Below are 18,425 nucleotides of genomic sequence, written 5' to 3'. Positions count from 1 at the left end.
AAAAAGAGTTTAAAAAAGAATTTAAATCAAAGACCTTTGTCTTGTAATTGTGTGTACTGGCTTTTTTGCAATGAACCAGAAGTAATTTAGCCTCATGTAACTTTACAGCTTAATTTTTACTAAAGACTGAATTTTAAGTTTCAGAAATACAGTAGTAGTAGTATCTGTTTACATTCTGACTATATATACTAATCCTTCTCAAGGTTTGAGAAAGAAATGTTGCATTGATTTTCTTTTTTAATTTTCTTAATGCTTTTCCTGTTTGTTTTTAAGGCTGCTAGAAATTGTAAGTTACAAAATAATTGGTGTTCATCAGGAAGATGAGCTGTTAGAGTGTTTGTCACCTGCAACAAGTCGAACGTTTCGAATAGAGGTAAATATTACTTTCTTAAAGAAACTTTAAAACTTTACTTTGAGAAAAGAAACTCTTGCAAGTGGTAATTCTCTTTCTAGATTCTGATTTTCAAATACTGTAATACTTGCAGCAAGCTAGATTATATGATGATAATATATATGTATTTATAAAGGTAATACTTGTAAAATTTTTCCTTTGTTCCATCTGTTTCCACATAATGATTTCATTCTTTAAATTTTTATGTATGTTTATTATAACAATACACGAGGACTTGGCAAGGACTTGTCCGTAGAACATGTGCTACCTTAGCAGTAATTCCAAGGTTTATTTGAGGACTCATGATGTAAATGTTTATGCTTAGAACCCACTTTCATACCCTGAACTGAAGTATTCTAGAAGACTTTGTTTCCTTTTCTATTAAGTTTGAGTTTGAGCCAAATTTTGATACTTTGTGATTTTTCTAAACATTTCATCATGTAAATCTGTAGACTTGCTTCAAAGATCAGAAATTTGGAAAAAAAAAAAAAAGTTTCCAATGTGAACTGTAACGAGGAGACGACAAAAGGTCTATGATGTTGCTGTCAGCTGCTCCTACAGCTGATGAAAGATTTCATGTCAAAAAAGCCATTTGGGGAAGCCAGGACAGTATTTACTGAGTAGCAGAAGCTGGAATGCCGTCATGCCAGGCATGAATGACTCTTGTAAAAAGACTCTGTCAAACAGCATGGTTCTTTTAATTGTTTTGAAATAGACTTGTTTTACATCGGTAACAGTACATCAGTTATGCTTTTAGTTACTTAGTAGGTTACTTTTAGCTGATTGCAGTCATAATTTTATGTCTGGATATAGGAAATTCCTCTGGACCAGGTAGATATAGATAAAGAAAACGAGATGCTAATCACAGTGGCACATTTCCACAAAGAGGTTTTTGGGACGTTTGGAATTCCGTTCTTGCTGAGGATACACCAGGTACAGCACGCTTCCCTTTTCCTCCCCATGGGATTACATTGATAATGTTTTCTTAAAGTACTGTCAGAGAAATTGATTAGTATAAAAATTGTATAGGAAAACATTGCTCCTGTATAAAGGGTTCTGCCTCATATGTGCCTTTTTATGGTTAAATCATTTACCATCTCAGTTCACTTTTGCACAGACAGATTGTTTAGTGTTTCAGTGAGCCTGTGCAATATCTAGAACGTAGGCATTCAGCATCAGCCAGGGACTTGAAATATTGTCAAAGCAACACTAACCCCCCACAGAACCCCCCCCCAACAAACCTAGAATCCTGTTTCTGATACGACTTTATTAATCGTGGTGCAGACTTGGCAAAAGTGGCTAGGCCAGGTTGAGACATGTGATGATGAAAATGGAGTTTGCTTTCTTGAACATTTTCTAAGATGACTTTGCATTTCGTTACTTCTGTAATTTAATGTGCTTTATCTCTGGGGCTGGAAGTTAATACTTACAAGAGTGAAAGCTAATTTTGAAAGCTTAATTTAAATTCTTAAGTTTTTACGTGGTACTGCTCCAACTGAATGTCACACTAATTCTTTTAATATCAAAGTGTATTTCTGGGGGCATTTAGCAATTTGCTTCTAAACTTTTTCTGGTTTGTGTATGTTAGTTCGTATGAAAATTACCTGATTTTCTAAAAGTTTTGGAATGAGAAGTGTGTCCACATCTCTGCATCCCATTGAATTTTACTCTATTCAATATTTTTGATCAATGTAAAATAAAACCTGTGTTGTGATTTCTGGTGGAAACCACTTGCACTGCATTTCCCTCTCTGTGAGAGTTAATATGTGTTATTGATCTTTTAAGTTGATGGTATCCATCACTTGATTCGGCAGTTTACATACACAGCATGCAGAAGCATACTACTGAAAGCTGCTAATAGAGGGGGAGCATCACAGGTGTAGAGGTTTTAAAAAGTAATATGCTTAGGAAGGATATGTTTGGTTTTTTTTTCCCCAATTCCTATTTTGCTGCTGATTTTCTAACTTCGTTTCTTAACTTTAACCTGACTTGCACGTATCAGTAGCAGTGCTTGTTCAATTTGTGAGACAGTTTGCATAATGATGAATCAATAAGACTTACAGTTGCTGAATTTATAGCAAGTTCTTTGTTGTTATTCCGTATTGTAGTGGATGATGTTGACACGTGTAGTTTTGTAAGTAACTGAGAGATGAAGGCAATGTATTTCAAGGAAGCTTGAAGCAGGAAATATTAACAGCATCCCTTTTTTTTTCCTAGATCTTTTTGTCATTAAAAATCTTGTTGTAATTATTAGGGTGAACACTTCAGAGAGGTTATGAAGCGGATTCAGACAATGCTGGACATACAAGAAAAAGAATTTGAAAAGGTAATGGCAAGTTGGGAGAGTGTTTATTCCTGATTGTAGACCCTGAATGAGTTTAAGAAGTCTGAACACCAAGGATTTGGGATCGTTGTAGAGTTTGATCAATAGAACAGTTGCTTGACTTAATTATTCTCAGAAAAGGTATTATTTAGGTAGGGCGTGTAGGAGTAGTATTTCTGTCCTGCATCAAAAGAGATACTTGGCAAAACATTAAAGTAACCTAGAGAAATTTAGACGGTGCAGGACATCTAGAGGCCACCCACTTCAGGTTCCTACTCAGAGCAGAACTAGCTTGAAGTTAAGTCAGGTTGCTCAGGGTTTTGCCTAGCTGCAATGTGAAAACTCCTGAGGTTGGGAATTATGCCATGTTCTGGACACTGCCTTTTAGAGCATCGCCTCTATCGTTGTGAAGAGACTTGTTTTCCTTAGTGTAATCGGAATTTTTCATTTTGCAACTGGTGATGGTTGCCTGTTGTCCTTATGCTGTGCAGCTCTTGAAGAGTCTGCTTCTGTGTAACACTCTTCAGTCAGTGGAAGACCAGATGCTCCTGTTAGCCTTTTCTCCTCCAGGCTAAGCAAACCCCTTTCCCTGAGCTTCTTGCATGCTATGGATTCCAGCCCCCTAACTGTCTTGCTGAGCTGTTGCTGGACTTGTTGCAGTTTGTTGCCCTCTCTATTTCCCTGGAGGGCCTGAACCTGGACACAGTATTCTAGGTGCAGTCTCATGGTTTCCTGAGCGTTCGCTTTATCCCATTGTCAAGGTTGTTGATGAAGATTTTCAGCAGGATTGGCCTGTATCAGCCCCTGAAGAACACCGCTCATAACCAGATGCGAGTTAGACTACGATATTAGACTTGGAGGCTTTATTTTAATGTGGTATCTTACCAGGTTTTTTTGTTTCCTTTTCATAGTTTAAATTTGCAATTGTAATGATGGGCCGACACCAATATCTCAATGAAGATGAGTATGAAGTGAACTTGAAAGATTTTGAGCCCCAACCTGGTGAGTTGTTAGACAACCTGACTATTCTTTTGACCTGCTGAAGTTGCTCTGCCAGTTGCTATAATGTGATTGTCCTTAGTTCAGGATGCAGAAAGAGATTGTTCTTTGTACATGAAATACGTTATGTGTAGTAACTAAGGAAGTTTTTATGTACGCTTGTGTGCACACTTAGCAGTGTTAGGTGCATACATAAGTCTGAGAATATATATTTTATAGACATACAAATAACTAAATAACCTGTTTCCTTGTGAGTTAAAAGTTTGCAGTTGAGTGAACAAATAGGTGAAATATCAGTATAACATAGTTTACAGAAGAGAATTACAATGTCAGTTGCACCTTATCTATATTGACCATCTATCTCCTCCCTTGTATGTTTGAGAGGGACAATGCTCTCACCTTGTTGGAGCGTGTGCTCGTGTTATTCCTAAAAAATACCAAGGTACATTCTCATTAGATTCTTATTTTAAGTGTGCTGCAAAGAGATATTTGAATTCTCATATTCATTGAAGACGCTTCTTGTTCGTTCTTGATATCTTCAATGGATCTGAAGAATCTAACAAGAGGTAGTACATATGCGAATAGGATGCTGCTTAGATTTTCTTTTCCTAAGAGGTGATCCACCAATCTGCAAATGCAGCTCTCTTATGAACTTGTCTGTGGATGGGCTACCATCTTGTTTACTTGGCTGGTATTTAAGTTCTATTCTCTGAGGAATTTACACATAGGAGAAACTGGGTTAATCCTTCAGGAGTTCCATACAGTCATGTTTTGAGTTTCAGTTGGGAATGGCACCTTTGAATCTGCAGTCAGAGCTCTGTTGAAAGCCTTGAATTCATCGGGTTTTTTGCCCCCTAGCTTAGCTGAGTGTTCCTTTTTATGAGCTGCTCTGTCTGGTAGAAACGAGACTGGGGACAACTTGCTCTCTGCAGTTCTATTTTTCTGACAATTATGAGCTCTGTTTTTTGTTGGGAGGTTGTGCTAGGTCTAAACTTTCTCTGATTTTTTTTTGTTCAAGCTGTGTTCTGGATTTCTCTAACAGTTGTAAAGAAATCCTGTAACTGTCCATTTCTTTGAAAACTCACAGAAAGTTTGACCTGTACTATTATTGAGTAGGTTGCAGAAACCTAGCAAAAAAAAAAGTCCTCTTGTTGTGACATGTTACACAGCCGGGTTTATGGCTCGTGGCTGTGGATATGAGGGGACTTGCCAAAACTTTGACTGCCTGCATGTGCACAAGTCAAACGTGAGCAGAGCAGTGTGTCACTGGAGGGACCTCTCTGCGCTAGTTGTGAGGTGTCACTGGATGAGGAAATCAGAGGTGGACATTTCTCCACAGACAGCTAAACTCTCTCTTGTGTGCTCAGAGCAGGCAGAGTCCTGATTTTATTCTGAGTCATCTTTCTAGAGGCAGGAAGGGGGGATGGCAACAGTCTGAAGTGAACTGTTCGATTTTATGAGCGAAGAGGAGCCAGTTTTGCCAAAACAATGCGAAAGACTAACCAGGTAACTAGGTGGAAGGTAGAGAACCTGGCAGATTGGAAAAGAGAGAACTTGAAATGTTTGTAGGAGTTGCAGGGGATGTGAAATTAAAGGGTTTTAATTTGAGAGTTCACGAGAAGTTGCCCCTTTGGTATAATACACATTGGTAGAATTCATTCCCCCGCTGAAATTCTCCTATGGGGTGATAATATGGTGCTCTAATGCCTTCTTATCCGAGTAGTATTTCAAGGTGTGAGGCTCATGCGTTTCTGCAAATACCAAATTTTAACACACACTGGACTGATTAACCAAGCCTTTGGCGTTCTCTCCTTTGATTGACGTAGCTGACGTCAGTAGTGTCCCTCTGCTTTACAGAGATGCACTCCAGCAATGATTGTGCTGGCGCTAACGATGCAGGACTTCATTTCTTTCTATAAAAGATATTTGGGTGATCTTGGCGAGATTGGCAGTTCTCTTTTCTATTCGACATTGACGACTATGTTAAACAAAAAGACAAGTAGTTTTGATTGCAGAAAATATATCCAAAAATGGAGATGCAGGCAACCAAAAAGGTCAAGTGTTTTATGCTTTAGTGGTTGCAGTTGATGGCTTTGAACGTAGGAGTGTGCTTTTCTTGCTGGGGGGCTATTTCGTTTCTGCCTTTATCATTTCACTTCAAAGAACATTTGATGCTCTGCATTGAGGACATCTTAAAAGAGAATTTCTTCCATTTGCAAGAAGTATATGGACTGTGGTTTTTCAGGAAGACTAGCAGTAGATAAAACCATATGGGATCGAACAAGTGAAAAAATCTGTGGTTTCTTTACAATCTAAATATGACTAATTTTTTTTCTCAGAAAATAAGGAAGAGGTCAGTTACATGGTTTCTTATTTAACTGATTATTTGCATTTTACATGAGTTCAACTTAATATTCCCACTTAAAACAGGTGATAAGAACTTAATACAGCAGAGATAACTCATAATATGGCAAATGCTGTAGATTGTCATACTTAAATGGTGAATGCCTTCCTGTTTCAAACAGGCTCAGCACTTTGATGTGCCTGTGGCCATAAATTGTAACAGTAGTGTTCTTGCTTTAGCACACGCTTCACTGCTGTAAACTCCTGTAAGTGACTGAAGAGGAGAAAAAACAGCTACTTGATCCAGAACCAGCTGTAAAATGTGTTGTTGGATGGAAAGCAGCAGTCAGGAAAGCTGCGCTGTTGGCTGTGGGCTATAGGACTGTTCTGTACCCTGTGATTCCTAGTAAACTGTGAACAGGGCACACAGGAGTAGTTTGTGTAAAGGAAACTTTCCAATTTAGTCTTAAAACTTCATTATTTTTTTTTTCTCTTTTCTTTTCTAGGCAACATGTCTCATCCAAGGCCATGGCTAGGGCTTGACCATTTCAATAAAGCCCCAAAGAGAAGTCGCTACACTTACCTTGAAAAAGCTATTAAAATCCATAACTGACTTACTTAACCAGATTGTCAAGGCAAGGGACAAAAATAAATGTGTATGTGCACCTTTTTAACAACTGTAGAACTTTGGTACACGTGCACTATATCTGAAGTCTCCAGCAAGAGGATTTGCTGCTGATGTTAATTTTATTTTGTTGAGGCTGTTCAGTTTGGCTTCTCTGTATCTATTGACTGCCCTTTTTGAGCAAAATGAAGGTGTTTTTATAAAGCTTGGATGCCAATGAGAGTTATTTTATGGTAAACGTAATGCAAGGCAATTGTCAGCATAATGAGGGAAGAGTTTAGTAGAACAGTTGACATTGGCAAAATATTTGTCTGTAGTACGTTTATAGATGGCATAAGCTGGCTGGCTGCCCTTCCTGGTGTGGTCTTCACCATCACTGCAGCTAGTAAGTCTTATGTTTAGACTCACATCAGATTTATTTCCTTCAGTTATACTTTAAATGACATTTTTGTGCATTTGTAAATGCAAAAAAACTCACATCATCAATAAATAGCAATCTCTACTTCATTGTGTACATTGTTGGCACTTATTCGGGATTTTTGTCTCCTCCAGCTGCATAGAATCTTTTTTAATAAACTAGTTTTCGTTTAATTTAGTCACTATTTTGCATCCCGTTTTGCCAAGTGGATGCCCTGAGTCCTAAAAAGAGATGTTTGGGTCTTTTTATTAAATTTTCAAGCATTGATAAATACCGTTGCAATTTATTATGCCATCTTCTGGCAAATAGAATGACACTCAAAAGTTGGCAAAAGCAAGTGAAAGGATGATAAATACCAGTAATTTAGTTAACATGGGAAGAGACGGGGAAAACACAAGAAATAGCCTTTTAGCACAGAGGGCATGCTCACTAGTGTTTAGTAAGCTGTTGACTTTGTATAAAAAAAGGAGGAAAAAAAAAAGAAAAAAGAAGAAAACAAGAAAAAATGAAATTGTATATTTAATGAATGAACATGTACAATTTAACACTTGGAGGTTAATTTTGTTGGGTGAGTCTGCAAGTGAATTTCACTGATGTTGATATTCATTGTGTGTAGTTTTATTTCAGTCCCCAGACTGCTTCCTTTTATTTTGAAGCTAATGCCAGCCGCGTGTCTAGTTTTGAGTGCAGTAAGATAGAATCAGCAATTCACACTTAATTTTACATTCTTTTCCAGTATTTTATTTTGTTTCTGTAGCCGCAGTGTACAACAACTCTTCCTGTATATTGCCTTTTTTTGCTGGAAAATGTTGTATGTTGAATAAAATTTTCTATAAAATTTTTCTTCAGTGAGTGATGACGTGGACATTGAAGAAGATTTCTCCTCTCCTTGGAATTAGAGTTTTGGGAAATGTTTTCATTTGTGAGGTTTTGCTAAAGGCGTGTTTTTTTTCTTAAGTGTTGACAATTGTATAATCCTCGTATTGGTGGTTTTGGGGAAAATTTGTGGGGTTTTCTGTTTAATTGTTTTGGGTTTTGGAGATTTTTTGGTTTTGGATTTTTTTACCTCCTAACTAGTCACATTTGAGCATAACAAATAAAGGGTTTTCCAGGAAGGAGCCATGTACAAATAAGACAAATGGAAAAATTATTTTACTAGTTTGTTTGTAAAGCTTGTAGTAGAGTCTTTGTGGTAGACTTGACTCTGCCTGCCTGTACAAAATTTTGTGGTCCAGATTCTCAAGTCTAATATTATAAATGGTGTAAAGTGAAATCTGGAGTCTCTAAAGGTAAGCTCTCTTCATAGAGTAATCGATTCCTACCGTAACGTGTTCCCTGTATTCATAACCAAAACAAAGTGCTTAGAAGCTTCCCTTCCTTAGACCTGTCAATAAACGTTTAGTAGGGGTTGTGTACCTGTGATGGCCTTTATACTTTTTTCTGAGACGGATTCTGGTGATCACTGAAAACACCAGCAAGTATTTTTAAATTATATTTCAATATCTATTTCATTCTTTTAGCTTTAAAATGGTCTAACTGCTCAAGTTTTAGGTATGCTTGGATTTCTTTTTCATTTATATCTTGCAGTGCTTTTAACTGTCTTTTATTTCCAATCGAGTGAAACTAGTTGTTTACCTTTTTTTTTTTCTTCCCCCTCATCATCAGTGTGTAGGTTACAGGTAGAGGGAAGTGCTTAACTGGCATGCCTTAAGTGGATAAAGTTTTCCTTTGATTTGTATTTGCATCCAACTGGTAAGAATTACACCACCATCCAAGTGGTGTTTTTAGTAGTAGTCGGGTTGTCTCTACAGGCTTTTGGTAAATGTCAGGATTTATATTCAAAATATTTCTGTAAAATCAGAGACTCTGGTCAGCAGTACTAAGCCCTAATTATATTTTTTGAATTTAGTGTTATGGTAGACTGATATAAAATCGAGCTTGTATCTGAATGTCTCTAAGTTTTCACATTAATTTGTGGGATGTTGGCAGCTTTTAGGGAATACCTTAAGAAATTACAATGCTTCCTATTTCAGAAGAAAATACTGCTAAGAAAGTGATTTTTGCGTGCCTTTTGATTTTTAGATGAGTAGTTTTTACATGCTTCAGTATTTTGCTATTCCCACACTAGTTTTGAGAAGACAATACATTAAGGCATTCCATATGCAGTTTTCAATAACTGAAGATTTTTATGAAATATTTTTTTTGTGAGCACAAGTAACTTGCTATCCAATTGTGGAAACACACACCTATGAAGAGAAGAGGAAGACAGGAGGTTTTCTCAGGTGCAGTATGTTTGTTTAGTTCATTCTATAAAATTTACTAAAAAAGTTTACAAGAACACAGTCTTCAAAATTACCGGGCTTTCCATTTCTTACTCAGATTTTGGAATTATCTGGATAATAGACAGTGAATGCATAAAGTTAAGTTAATCATAATATAAGTGTTAAGCAATAAGGATGTAATTTCATGGTACGCAGCATCAGAGCAACATGCTGTCAATGGCCCATCTGAATTCTCCCTATGAAAATAGCAAGCGTTGTTCCTGTAGATTTACATAGTGCCTTTTATCCTGAAGGAGTCCAAAGCATTCTGTGAGATCTAAGCCAATCACACCAGTGATGTAGTTGCTGACTAGAGAGTGACAGCCAACAAAACCACCCTTTATACAAGAAGGCTTGCTTGGCAACGCCGGGACAAATCTGTGCTGCCGCAAGACGCGTCGGAGGGATCGGGCCGATGTCGTACCGACGAGTGTGCAATGCCTCCTGCGTACTGGATCTACCTCAGCTGCTGCCCCTCCAGAGCTGGCACGCCAGCATCCCACCCTGGCATCCCACTGGAGCTTGGACCACCTGTCCTGCGGGCTCTGTGCTGGCTGCAGGCATCAGTGCCCAGATCTAAGCTACGCTGTGTTTTTGCTATTTAATATCCTTTGTGAGAAATCGTTTTCTGTAGGAACTGTATATACTGTAAATAAAATAGACTAGGATAAACACTGAATTGGTGTCTTGTCCATTCATTTTAGAAAAGATTGAGAGCAAAAGCCAATGGGTCTCTCAGAAGTCTGATCAAAGAGAGAAATTTTGCGAAATTCAGCCAAATTGTGTGTCAATAATGACATTCATAGTGTAGGAAGAGCTGGCCAGAAGGTAAATGCTGACTTCTGTGGCAATTTCCAAGTTTTTAATTCTTGTTTTTTCTCAGAGGAACTAAACAAACGTTTGGATTTTAAGGCAGGCAGTGTCAGTGTTTAGCGTGTGAGTGGCGTGATGTCATTTATTGTTGGGTTTTAAACCAGCCTGGTCTTTAGAGTCTGAAAAAGGGGAAAATGTTCACATGATATGCCTGAATTTGGCTTCAAATCCATGCTCAACTTAATTTTTGTCCCAGATGATGCTGAAGTTAGCTGAGTACCAAGCAGAGCAGGAAATGAAATTTGCGAACCAGGCTGTAGCTGGAAGCCTGCCTGTTTTATCAATACTTGTGTAAACTCTTGTACCTCCAAATATTTGTGTGAAAATGTTCTAACTGCTTCTGTTAAATGTCTTCTGCACATCTGAAATCATAGATACAATTTCTATTATGTATATATTCATGTGTTTCTGGTTTTTGCACCTTTCTTCTGAAACGTTAGTGGCTCGATGCATTATTTACTGCTACTTAACAACAAAGCTTGCTGTTTCACAGCCACATCTTAAACTGGAGAAAAATCTTAACACTTTAAAAAACATGTGAAATGGTACAAAACCTGTTGGTTGGGCTGCCATCCATGTGGCTGCTTGTGGATTTAATTGTTGTGCTCTTTCCCATTAGGTCAAAGCAGGTTGGCTCACCAAAGGATGGGGAGTTACTGGCCTTGGTACGGAGCACAGCTGGGGCAGCTGCTCTGGCAATCACCCTGGTGGCACTGCAGGGTGAGGAGCCTGGGAGGGGTCGGCTCTGGGCTTCACGCAGGGCCATGGAGGCATCGTAGAAGCTCCCTTCTAGAAATACCTCACTCGAAAGCGCACTACCAAGCCTGTACTCCTCTTAGAGGGGCTGTGGGTTTCTAAATGTATAAAATCTAAAATTATGCACACACAGACGATGGACGGTTTGTTTCCAAGAGGCTTACTTCAGCTGCCTGCCGTGTTTGGGCCCTGACGAAGGCCGTGGAAGGGTTTGTTACATGGGATCCTGCTGCTAAATCCCAGTTCAGGCTCTGGTGCTGATCAGCATTGATTTGGGCATCATAGCTGAGGATGTGTGGAACGCTGGATCACACTGTGCTTGCTCTAAAAACAGTTTCTGCTTGGCTACTATCAGGAGTATCTCTTGGTTTTGCTCTTATCTTCTGCAGCAGCGCAATGTGTCTTTTCCAGCCTGTGGTGCCCGCCAGGCTGGCGGGTCCGGCTGCTGCTCCAGCGCGAACACTCCCCGGCTCTGTGCCGTGGTCTGAGCTGCCTGGAAACGGCTGCTGAGCCCTTTTCACTTGCCTTGATCCAAGTGCGCTTTTTTCCGATGTCTTACCGGCTGGCGATGGGAGTTGTACAGTCGTCGCGCTCGTTGAAGCGAAGAGCCGTGCACGAGGCGCGCTGCTGGCTGAGCGCGCCGTTCGTAGCGCAGACGGGCTGCGGGCAGCTTAAGGCGAGCGGGCAGCGGGGAACGCGGCTCCTGGATCTCGTTCCCGCGGCCTGCCGCAAGCCCGCCGCGTTCCGCACCCGCGAGCGCCCTTCTCGGGGCGGCGGGCCCGGCTGTCGCGGCGCCCCGGGCCGTGCCCCGCCAGGGGGCGGGCGCGCGGCGGGAAGGGCGCGGGCGCGCGGGCCGTGTGCCTCAGCCGCGCTGAGGAGAGGGCGGCGCGGCGGGGCTGGGCGCGCTTCGGCGCGGAGGTTGTACGTGGTTCCGTGCGAAAACTGTAGGGAAGGGTGCGGGCGGGCGGCGGTGCTTCAGAGGAACGGCCGGTAACGGCTGTGTGCTGCTCGCCGCAGTGGGACGTTTCCCCTCCGCGCCCCTGCGGAGCTTCTAGAGCAGCTCGGGCCAGATCCGGCGGCGCGGACGGTCCCAGCCGGCCCCGGCCCGCGGCAGCGCCGGCTCCGCACGCGCAGCCGGTACAGTCCGTCCGTGTTCGGTGTCTTCGTGTGGCGATCGCGGGGAAGCGCCGTGTGTGCCGGGGGCAGAGCCGCGGGGGGCACGGTGCCAGCGGGGCTCGACTGCGGGTGTCTGCAGTCACTGCTGCTAACAGCTGCTTAGGGCACGGTTGTCTTTTTATGGCTAAAACAAAGAGTTTGGTCAAACTTAATTAATGTCAGGCTAAGTGGAAAGTTCTAAAATTCTTTTAGCTACGATTTAGCTACAGATGTATGGTCAGGATATCTCAGTGCTAATGAAACGCAGTGCCTGGGTGCCGGCTGCCGTGCATCCCGCTGGTCCGCAGTCGTCGTCGTCCCAACGTGGAGACGTTGATGATGTTAGAACACTGAAATGCAGGGTTTTGTTCCGTTCTTCTGTTTGTCTTTCCGACTAGAAATAAAGAGCAGCAGCCGCTGCTTCTGTCATTGTTGAGCAGGGTATAGGCACCTTCTGAGCAAGTAGTTACAGAGATTTAATTTTACAAGATAAGTGATTTCGGATAAGAACTGTGTTCTCTGTAAAGAATAAAGCCTACTAAGTCCTTGTTTGGGAGATGATGCACTGCAGTGGGAAGGTACAGAGGTAAAATGAGGGCCTCGTGTTTTGGTGACTTTTTCAAGCTGTGATTGCTGCTGCTTCTTTTTATGTTTGCCTTTGAGTTCTCAGTCTGTTAGTGTGAACGCAGTGCTCCAGTCTGACCTGCATCTCTGCTCTGAATGGAATGGGTCATGAAAGCAACGCAGACAGGATATGTTTTTTCAGTATTGTTAACAAGAACAGGTTTATTTTCTTACCTTATATGTAACACAGCGAAGAGTCTCATAACTTAGTGTTTCGTTAATAAATAATCAGCTACACTGTACCACCCACAGCCCTGCAGGGGTAGGTCCCATACAAAGAAGAGCAGAGAAGTGAAATCCCGACCAGTCAGTTCCAGTGCGTAGAAGGTAAGTGCTTCTCTAAAATGTGCATGTCCAAACCTCTTGGTTATTAGTGGGTTGAAAAGTCCAGAAGAATCTGTGTCCCAGCTGGGCTGGAGATTTGAGAGAAGGAGTAGCAGTGCTGAAGTACTAACTGATCACTTAACAGCTCGGGACAATGATTCAAATAGAGCATAAATTCAAGTCACACTGTAAATTAGTCTTCAAGGCTTCTTGTTTTAAAGTCAGTCCAACCACAGGACAGTAAACTCTAGATGGATTCACCAGCAAGGGAGCTGCAGGACTTAAGCCTACTCCTGTATGTCTCCTAGCAGTAGTTTTATGTGTAGAATCTTACGCCGTTAGGAAACAGAGACTTGACATCATCTTGTTGCATAAACTTTGTTCCTATAGTCTTTTGTATCTATAAATATGAAATTGACAGTATGGGCAGTAATGGTCTGCGTCCTTGAAGATCCTCACAAAGAAAGGTACAAAGCAGCATCCAAAACAGCACCTGCAGCCAGGGAGGAGATGGACATGCATGGAATGATTTGATGACTTTTCTTTCTGCTGGCTACATCTGTTCTTTCTCTCTGCCTTATTCTCTCTGCCTTTCACTGTATGAATCCCTTTCTTCCCCAAGACTCTTCCTGTTTTAAAGTATCTTCTGAAAAATTAATCGTCTTCACTGCTAACATCTTAAGCATTAGTCTGATTCTGAGGCTGATTCTAAATTACTGTAGGGAAGTAGACAACGTTGTACTAATTTTTGCTTGTCTTATGAATAGTAGTAACATACTTGGCTAAATTTAGCAAGTTTGCATCTCCTGTAGCCGTGATAACTGTATCTAGTATGGACAGAATGAATTCTTATCAAGTAGTGAAGAAGGGCAAACTGTTTATAGAAGCACTAGCTAAAACTTTATTTTTAACGGCTCTTTTTTAACCTTCTGCTGTGAAGAATCTTTAAAGTCTAAATGAAAGCTTACCCAACCATACATAAGCTGGTGCACAGAAGGTAGGACAGTTTGCCCAGTCTGTAGGTGACCTGTGTGGTGATGTGCTGGCGGCAGGAAGGGCATATTGTGGATGTTGGTTTGCTTGAGAAAATTCCTGCTACGATGATCGGCGGCTGCGACACCAAGTAAACTGAGTTCAGGAGGAAATGAGAAGCAGCAGAATCAGAAGCACAGGAAATCTTTCATAAGTTAGAAAGTCTTAACTGGAGCATGTAGGTTCTTAACATGGCTGGTCTAGAGGCACTTATGTTACTGTTACTGATTTCAAGTATATTCATGAGAACCACTCTTCTGCTTGTTCTGTGTATCCCAATATGCTGCTTCCCCTGCAGCCGGTGTTTACTTGGATAAGGACATATACAGGGAATTGCCTGTGGAATAATCCTCATAGTCAGGCAGGCTCCACCACCCACTGGTGGATATACTCTGACATTGAAAATTTATCTTCTGATACTTAAAATGATATGGAAATGCATGTTGTCCCTGAATAACAGATTTGGAGTATGCAGGGGAGCTTTATGGATCAACTTCTCAGTAGCTACAAGCAATTCATCAAAGTAAGTGAATCAGATGCTGGTGCTGTCCCCAGTTAGTGAAGTCTGTAGCTTCCCTTGTGTTTTCTCAGTCTGGACCTGACTCTGTCATACTCCTTGAGGGGTGTGCCCCTTGTAGGTACACGAAGGGTATTTTTTCAGAAATGTTTTCAGTGAAAAATACCATTTTAAGCATTCTAAAACAAGTTTAGGGTACATTCACACTGTAGCCTGAAGCAAAACTTCAGGAGTGGGAAGGTATTGTCTATTAAATAGATAGGATGTAGCATATCTGAGTTTAATTGCCTGCTGATCTTAGGGGTTTTTAAAAATTTATGTTTCTCCTTCCCTTCTGTAAGAAATGTTACTTGGCTGTTGTTTGATGCCTTTCCTCAGTGTCTCCTTTGAGCTATTCCTCTTCCATAAAGGTGAATAGAACAGGAACAATAAAATAAACGGGACTGAAAATTATTTGTTCTGAAAGTCCTAGCTCCTTAGCTGGCTTTTTAAAAAAATGGGTGTTTCTATAGATTGGCTAATGCTGGAAAAACTAGTGTGTCTCTTTTGGCTTTGTTTATCTTCCAGCATTTCTAGGGAAATTGTCCAGCCTCTTTGATTGTGATTAGGTCAGAAAACTCCATCTTCTCTGCTGATTTTAAGACTAAAACCATTTGACTTTTATTAGCAGGTAGAACCATGAACATTGTCAGAAACTCAGTCCCCTGACACTTACCTGGTTGCTCAAGAGTGGGTGGTTCTCGACATGAGTAAGGTGGAGGAGAAGGATACTCATAACCCCCTATGCAAAGAAAAACAGGGCAAAACATAAAAAAAATGCATACAGCTCGTGCCTCCCGAAAGCCCCGTTTCGAGTCTGATGAGAAGCTGAAGCTGCGTGGGGAGGTGCCTCACAGGGAAGGCCTGACGTGACTCGGTGAAATACAGGACAGGGAAAAAATGCTACTGAACTGATTCACGGATTTTCAAAGCCAAAAGAGCCCACAGGAACTAGCCAGTCTCACTTTCTATATAACAAAAGACGAGAAACCAAATGTTTTTTTCAACACAAAGGCAGTGACTGCATCTATTCCAGCATAACATTGGAATGATACTCGGTCTTGATTTAGGGGCTCCATTGTTAAAGAATCCGTAGTACCTCTAACTAGTTTCAGTGATTGCTACCCTTTTTAGAGGTAGATTAGATTAGATTAGTATTAATAATCTACCTCTCTATAGAGGTAGATTAGATTAGCATTTAGAGCCTTTTTTCTAGTTTGACTTTTATCTGCCTTCAGCTTCCAGCCAAGTAATTTCATCATACCCTTTGCTCTAGAAAAAAGTTTTAAGATCTTTTTCCTCTTGTTGTGGATAAGGGAGAAGGGAAGCCAATGACTAAGACACCTTGTACTTTTTTAGTTCTTTTACTAATCTGACAAACTAAGTGTAATCAGCCTGCCTGAGTGTGAAATAAATAAATGCATAAAAATACATTCATTAATACATTCAAAATAAATTCATGTATACGACTTTACAGCCAGCTGGCATGGATGTGGTTTCAAACTACCAGACTGATGTGCAGCAGGAGGACAGTCCCTATGAGAAGTCTTGTTTGGTCAAACCCACACACCATCAGAGAAGCCCTCGCTGCTCAGCAGAACAGCCCTGACTTGGGAGCCCAGCCTGCACCAGTGAGCCTTTCAGAAACAATGTGAGTCCAACCAGGGAATAAGCCCACAGGGCAGTGGGGTACAAAACTGGAATTTTCCAGAGTGAGACAAAATTTAATGCCAAAGTTGAAAAAATGTTAGGGATGTTTCCTTGAATGGCTTGTCAGAAGTGAGAGAGATTTGCAGTGGTGTTTGGGTTTAATGGTGGTAGTGGGTGTTTAGGTTTTTAGTGGTTTGTTGGGTTTTTTTTTTTGGGGGGAGTGGTTATTTGTGGAAAAACAAACTTGTAAATAAAATAAAAAGTGAAGAATTTTCCTTGAATCTAGAAGAGGAATGTGCTCAGTACAAGTGAGTTATCACTCGATGTATTGCACTGTATTACACAGTTATTAGATGTGTTAAGCACCTGTCCCTTGGTTGGTTAAGTAGCTCACAAGAAGTGAGACTTTTTCTCTCCAACCTCTTGCAAGTTCTTCTCAGTTCAGAAAGAGTCCAGAGAGGTCTTTGAAGACAAAAAATATTTAGAGAGAGAGCTGATCAGAGTGAAACGCTCTGAAAATGAATCAAGTTTAGAGGCTCAGTGCTGACAGATCTAGCCTTATTAGTCACCTTCTGACCTCCCATTCTGGTTTCTGCTCCAGTCCTGTCTGGTGAATGACACTTTCCTCAATAGCAGGAGGGTAACAAAGGTAAAATCACTGATATCTCAGTGTGTCTTTCAATGAGTGTAGGCTTGAACAGGCAGAAGACAAAGGAGTGTTGTGAGATATTTGTGTAGGTGTGAGAGCAATGCCTGGTTTCAGGGGGAAAAGGCAACCCAGCATAGCAGCAGCTGTCAGTGCTCCCTTGCAGTTGTTGAGCTGAACTGTCAGCACTTTGGTTGTGATATTTCCCCATGAGGCAGCAAGGGGAAGGGGTTGTTTGTCTGTGCAGAACTGACACATCTAGGGAGGGCAGCTCTGGGCAGCAGAAACGTTTGGGAAAAGGCCCGTCCTCTGGAAAACTAGATTACAATTTAAGCAAGATGTAGCCCATCCATGTGCAAAGTTTGTGTCTGAACATTTGCTCATTAGGAATATGAAATTATTGTAGAGATACAACTGCAATTCCTTTTCCATTAAAGCATGTAGTGTTAGAAAAATTATTAACTGAACCAGCAAAAATATTTTTTGCTGTTTTAAGTGATGCTTCTGTTAGGAGATCCTACAGCTTGCCTACCCCAGCTCTGGGGTTTATATGCTGGCACAGGCACTTTCCTAGCCCATTGTGTCCTGACAAAGCTGAGCCTCTCGTGAGCTGGCTCAGTTACGCTCTGGAAGCCAGCTATCAGTGTTTGCCATGCAACCTCCAAAAGGGTGCTCTTTCCAGACCCCTCCCAGCAAAGCCTGCTTACCCTCCTGGCCGCAGTATGGTGGTGCTGAGGGTTCTTGCATGTAGGCTTCACGACGTGGTTCGTACATAATCATAGGAATTTCCACAGCTCCCTTCTCACTGGCCATCTCCGCAGTTCACCTGCCAAAAGTAGGGCAAAATAAAATCTACTGCAAGTGACTTTCAGTGGCCCGTATTTGTCAATGCTTGCTTCTGCAACTCCTGGTTCTCACCCTCAGATTTTACTTAAAGGGAAATTAGCAGTTCTCATATTCTGTTTTTTTATAGACTGAAGAGCAGTCAGTTCTGTTACACTTCACGATGAGGAAGACAGGAAGGGGGAGCAGAAAATACCATCTTTCTGTATTTTTTTGTACTGGAAAGCTAAAAATGTTCCCTAGAAAACACGTTATTGAAAGCATGTAAATTCATGACTGAAAGTGTTACCTTTGCAGAAAAGTTACATAATTTTTTTCTGTGATTGTCAAAATAATCAGGGAGGGGAAGAGCACACTTTGGAGCACCTGTGAAAAACCTTCCTGTGGCGTTAAGTCAGAGCCTGCAGCTGTGCAACCAGTGGCAATCCAGATCTGTCTGTCATCCGGTTATTGTGCAACCTTATCACCATCATTACCATGACCACCAGTTTTGTACTGTGAAACTATTGTCTCATCACTAGTGTGACAGGCTTTGTTGGGCAAGAT

At 41.1% G+C, this 18,425-nt stretch overlaps 2 protein-coding genes across 4 annotated transcripts in view; one reads left to right on the top strand and one right to left on the bottom strand.

The window, feature by feature from the left end:
- Window positions 1-7,941, top strand: part of USP7 (ubiquitin specific peptidase 7) — a 74,431-nt gene extending 66,490 nt beyond the window's left edge. For all 3 annotated transcript variants that reach the window (XM_086622591.1, XM_086622592.1, XM_086622593.1), the window contains 5 exons: window positions 274-373; window positions 1,205-1,324; window positions 2,646-2,717; window positions 3,626-3,716; window positions 6,563-7,941. In XM_086622591.1, coding sequence (XP_086478717.1) covers window positions 274-373; window positions 1,205-1,324; window positions 2,646-2,717; window positions 3,626-3,716; window positions 6,563-6,669 — 490 coding nt within the window. In that variant the 3' untranslated portion in view covers window positions 6,670-7,941. The remainder of the gene's footprint in view (window positions 1-273; window positions 374-1,204; window positions 1,325-2,645; window positions 2,718-3,625; window positions 3,717-6,562) is intronic.
- Window positions 7,942-13,536: 5,595 nt separating this feature from the next.
- LITAFD (LITAF domain containing) lies at window positions 13,537-17,849 on the bottom strand. The gene is made up of 4 exons (XM_086622534.1): window positions 17,744-17,849; window positions 15,417-15,482; window positions 14,121-14,280; window positions 13,537-13,645 (listed from the first exon to the last, which is right to left on the bottom strand). The coding sequence occupies exons 1-4, from the start codon at window positions 17,847-17,849 to the stop codon at window positions 13,537-13,539; spliced, it is 441 nt and encodes a 146-aa protein (XP_086478660.1).
- Between the last annotated feature and the right edge of the window lie 576 nt (window positions 17,850-18,425).

The sequence above is a fragment of the Tauraco erythrolophus genome, chromosome 17 (assembly GCF_009769465.1).
Source record: "Tauraco erythrolophus isolate bTauEry1 chromosome 17, bTauEry1.pri, whole genome shotgun sequence".
Lineage (NCBI taxonomy): Eukaryota > Metazoa > Chordata > Aves > Musophagiformes > Musophagidae > Tauraco > Tauraco erythrolophus.
This window is presented reverse-complemented; position numbering and strand designations above follow the sequence as displayed.

Excerpts from the sequence above, each read along its gene's own strand:
- LITAFD (XM_086622534.1), bottom strand. The coding sequence starts at position 17,849 with ATGGCCAGTGAGAAGGGAGCTGTGGAAATTCCTATGATTATGTACGAA. Across the intron at positions 14,281-15,416 it reads ACCCACTCTTGAGCAACCAG|TTTACTTGGTGTCGCAGCCG; the intron begins GTAAGTGTCAGG and ends TCCTGAACTCAG. Across the intron at positions 13,646-14,120 it reads ACCAGCTTATGTATGGTTGG|GTGCTGTTTTGGATGCTGCT; the intron begins GTAAGCTTTCAT and ends CCCTGGCTGCAG.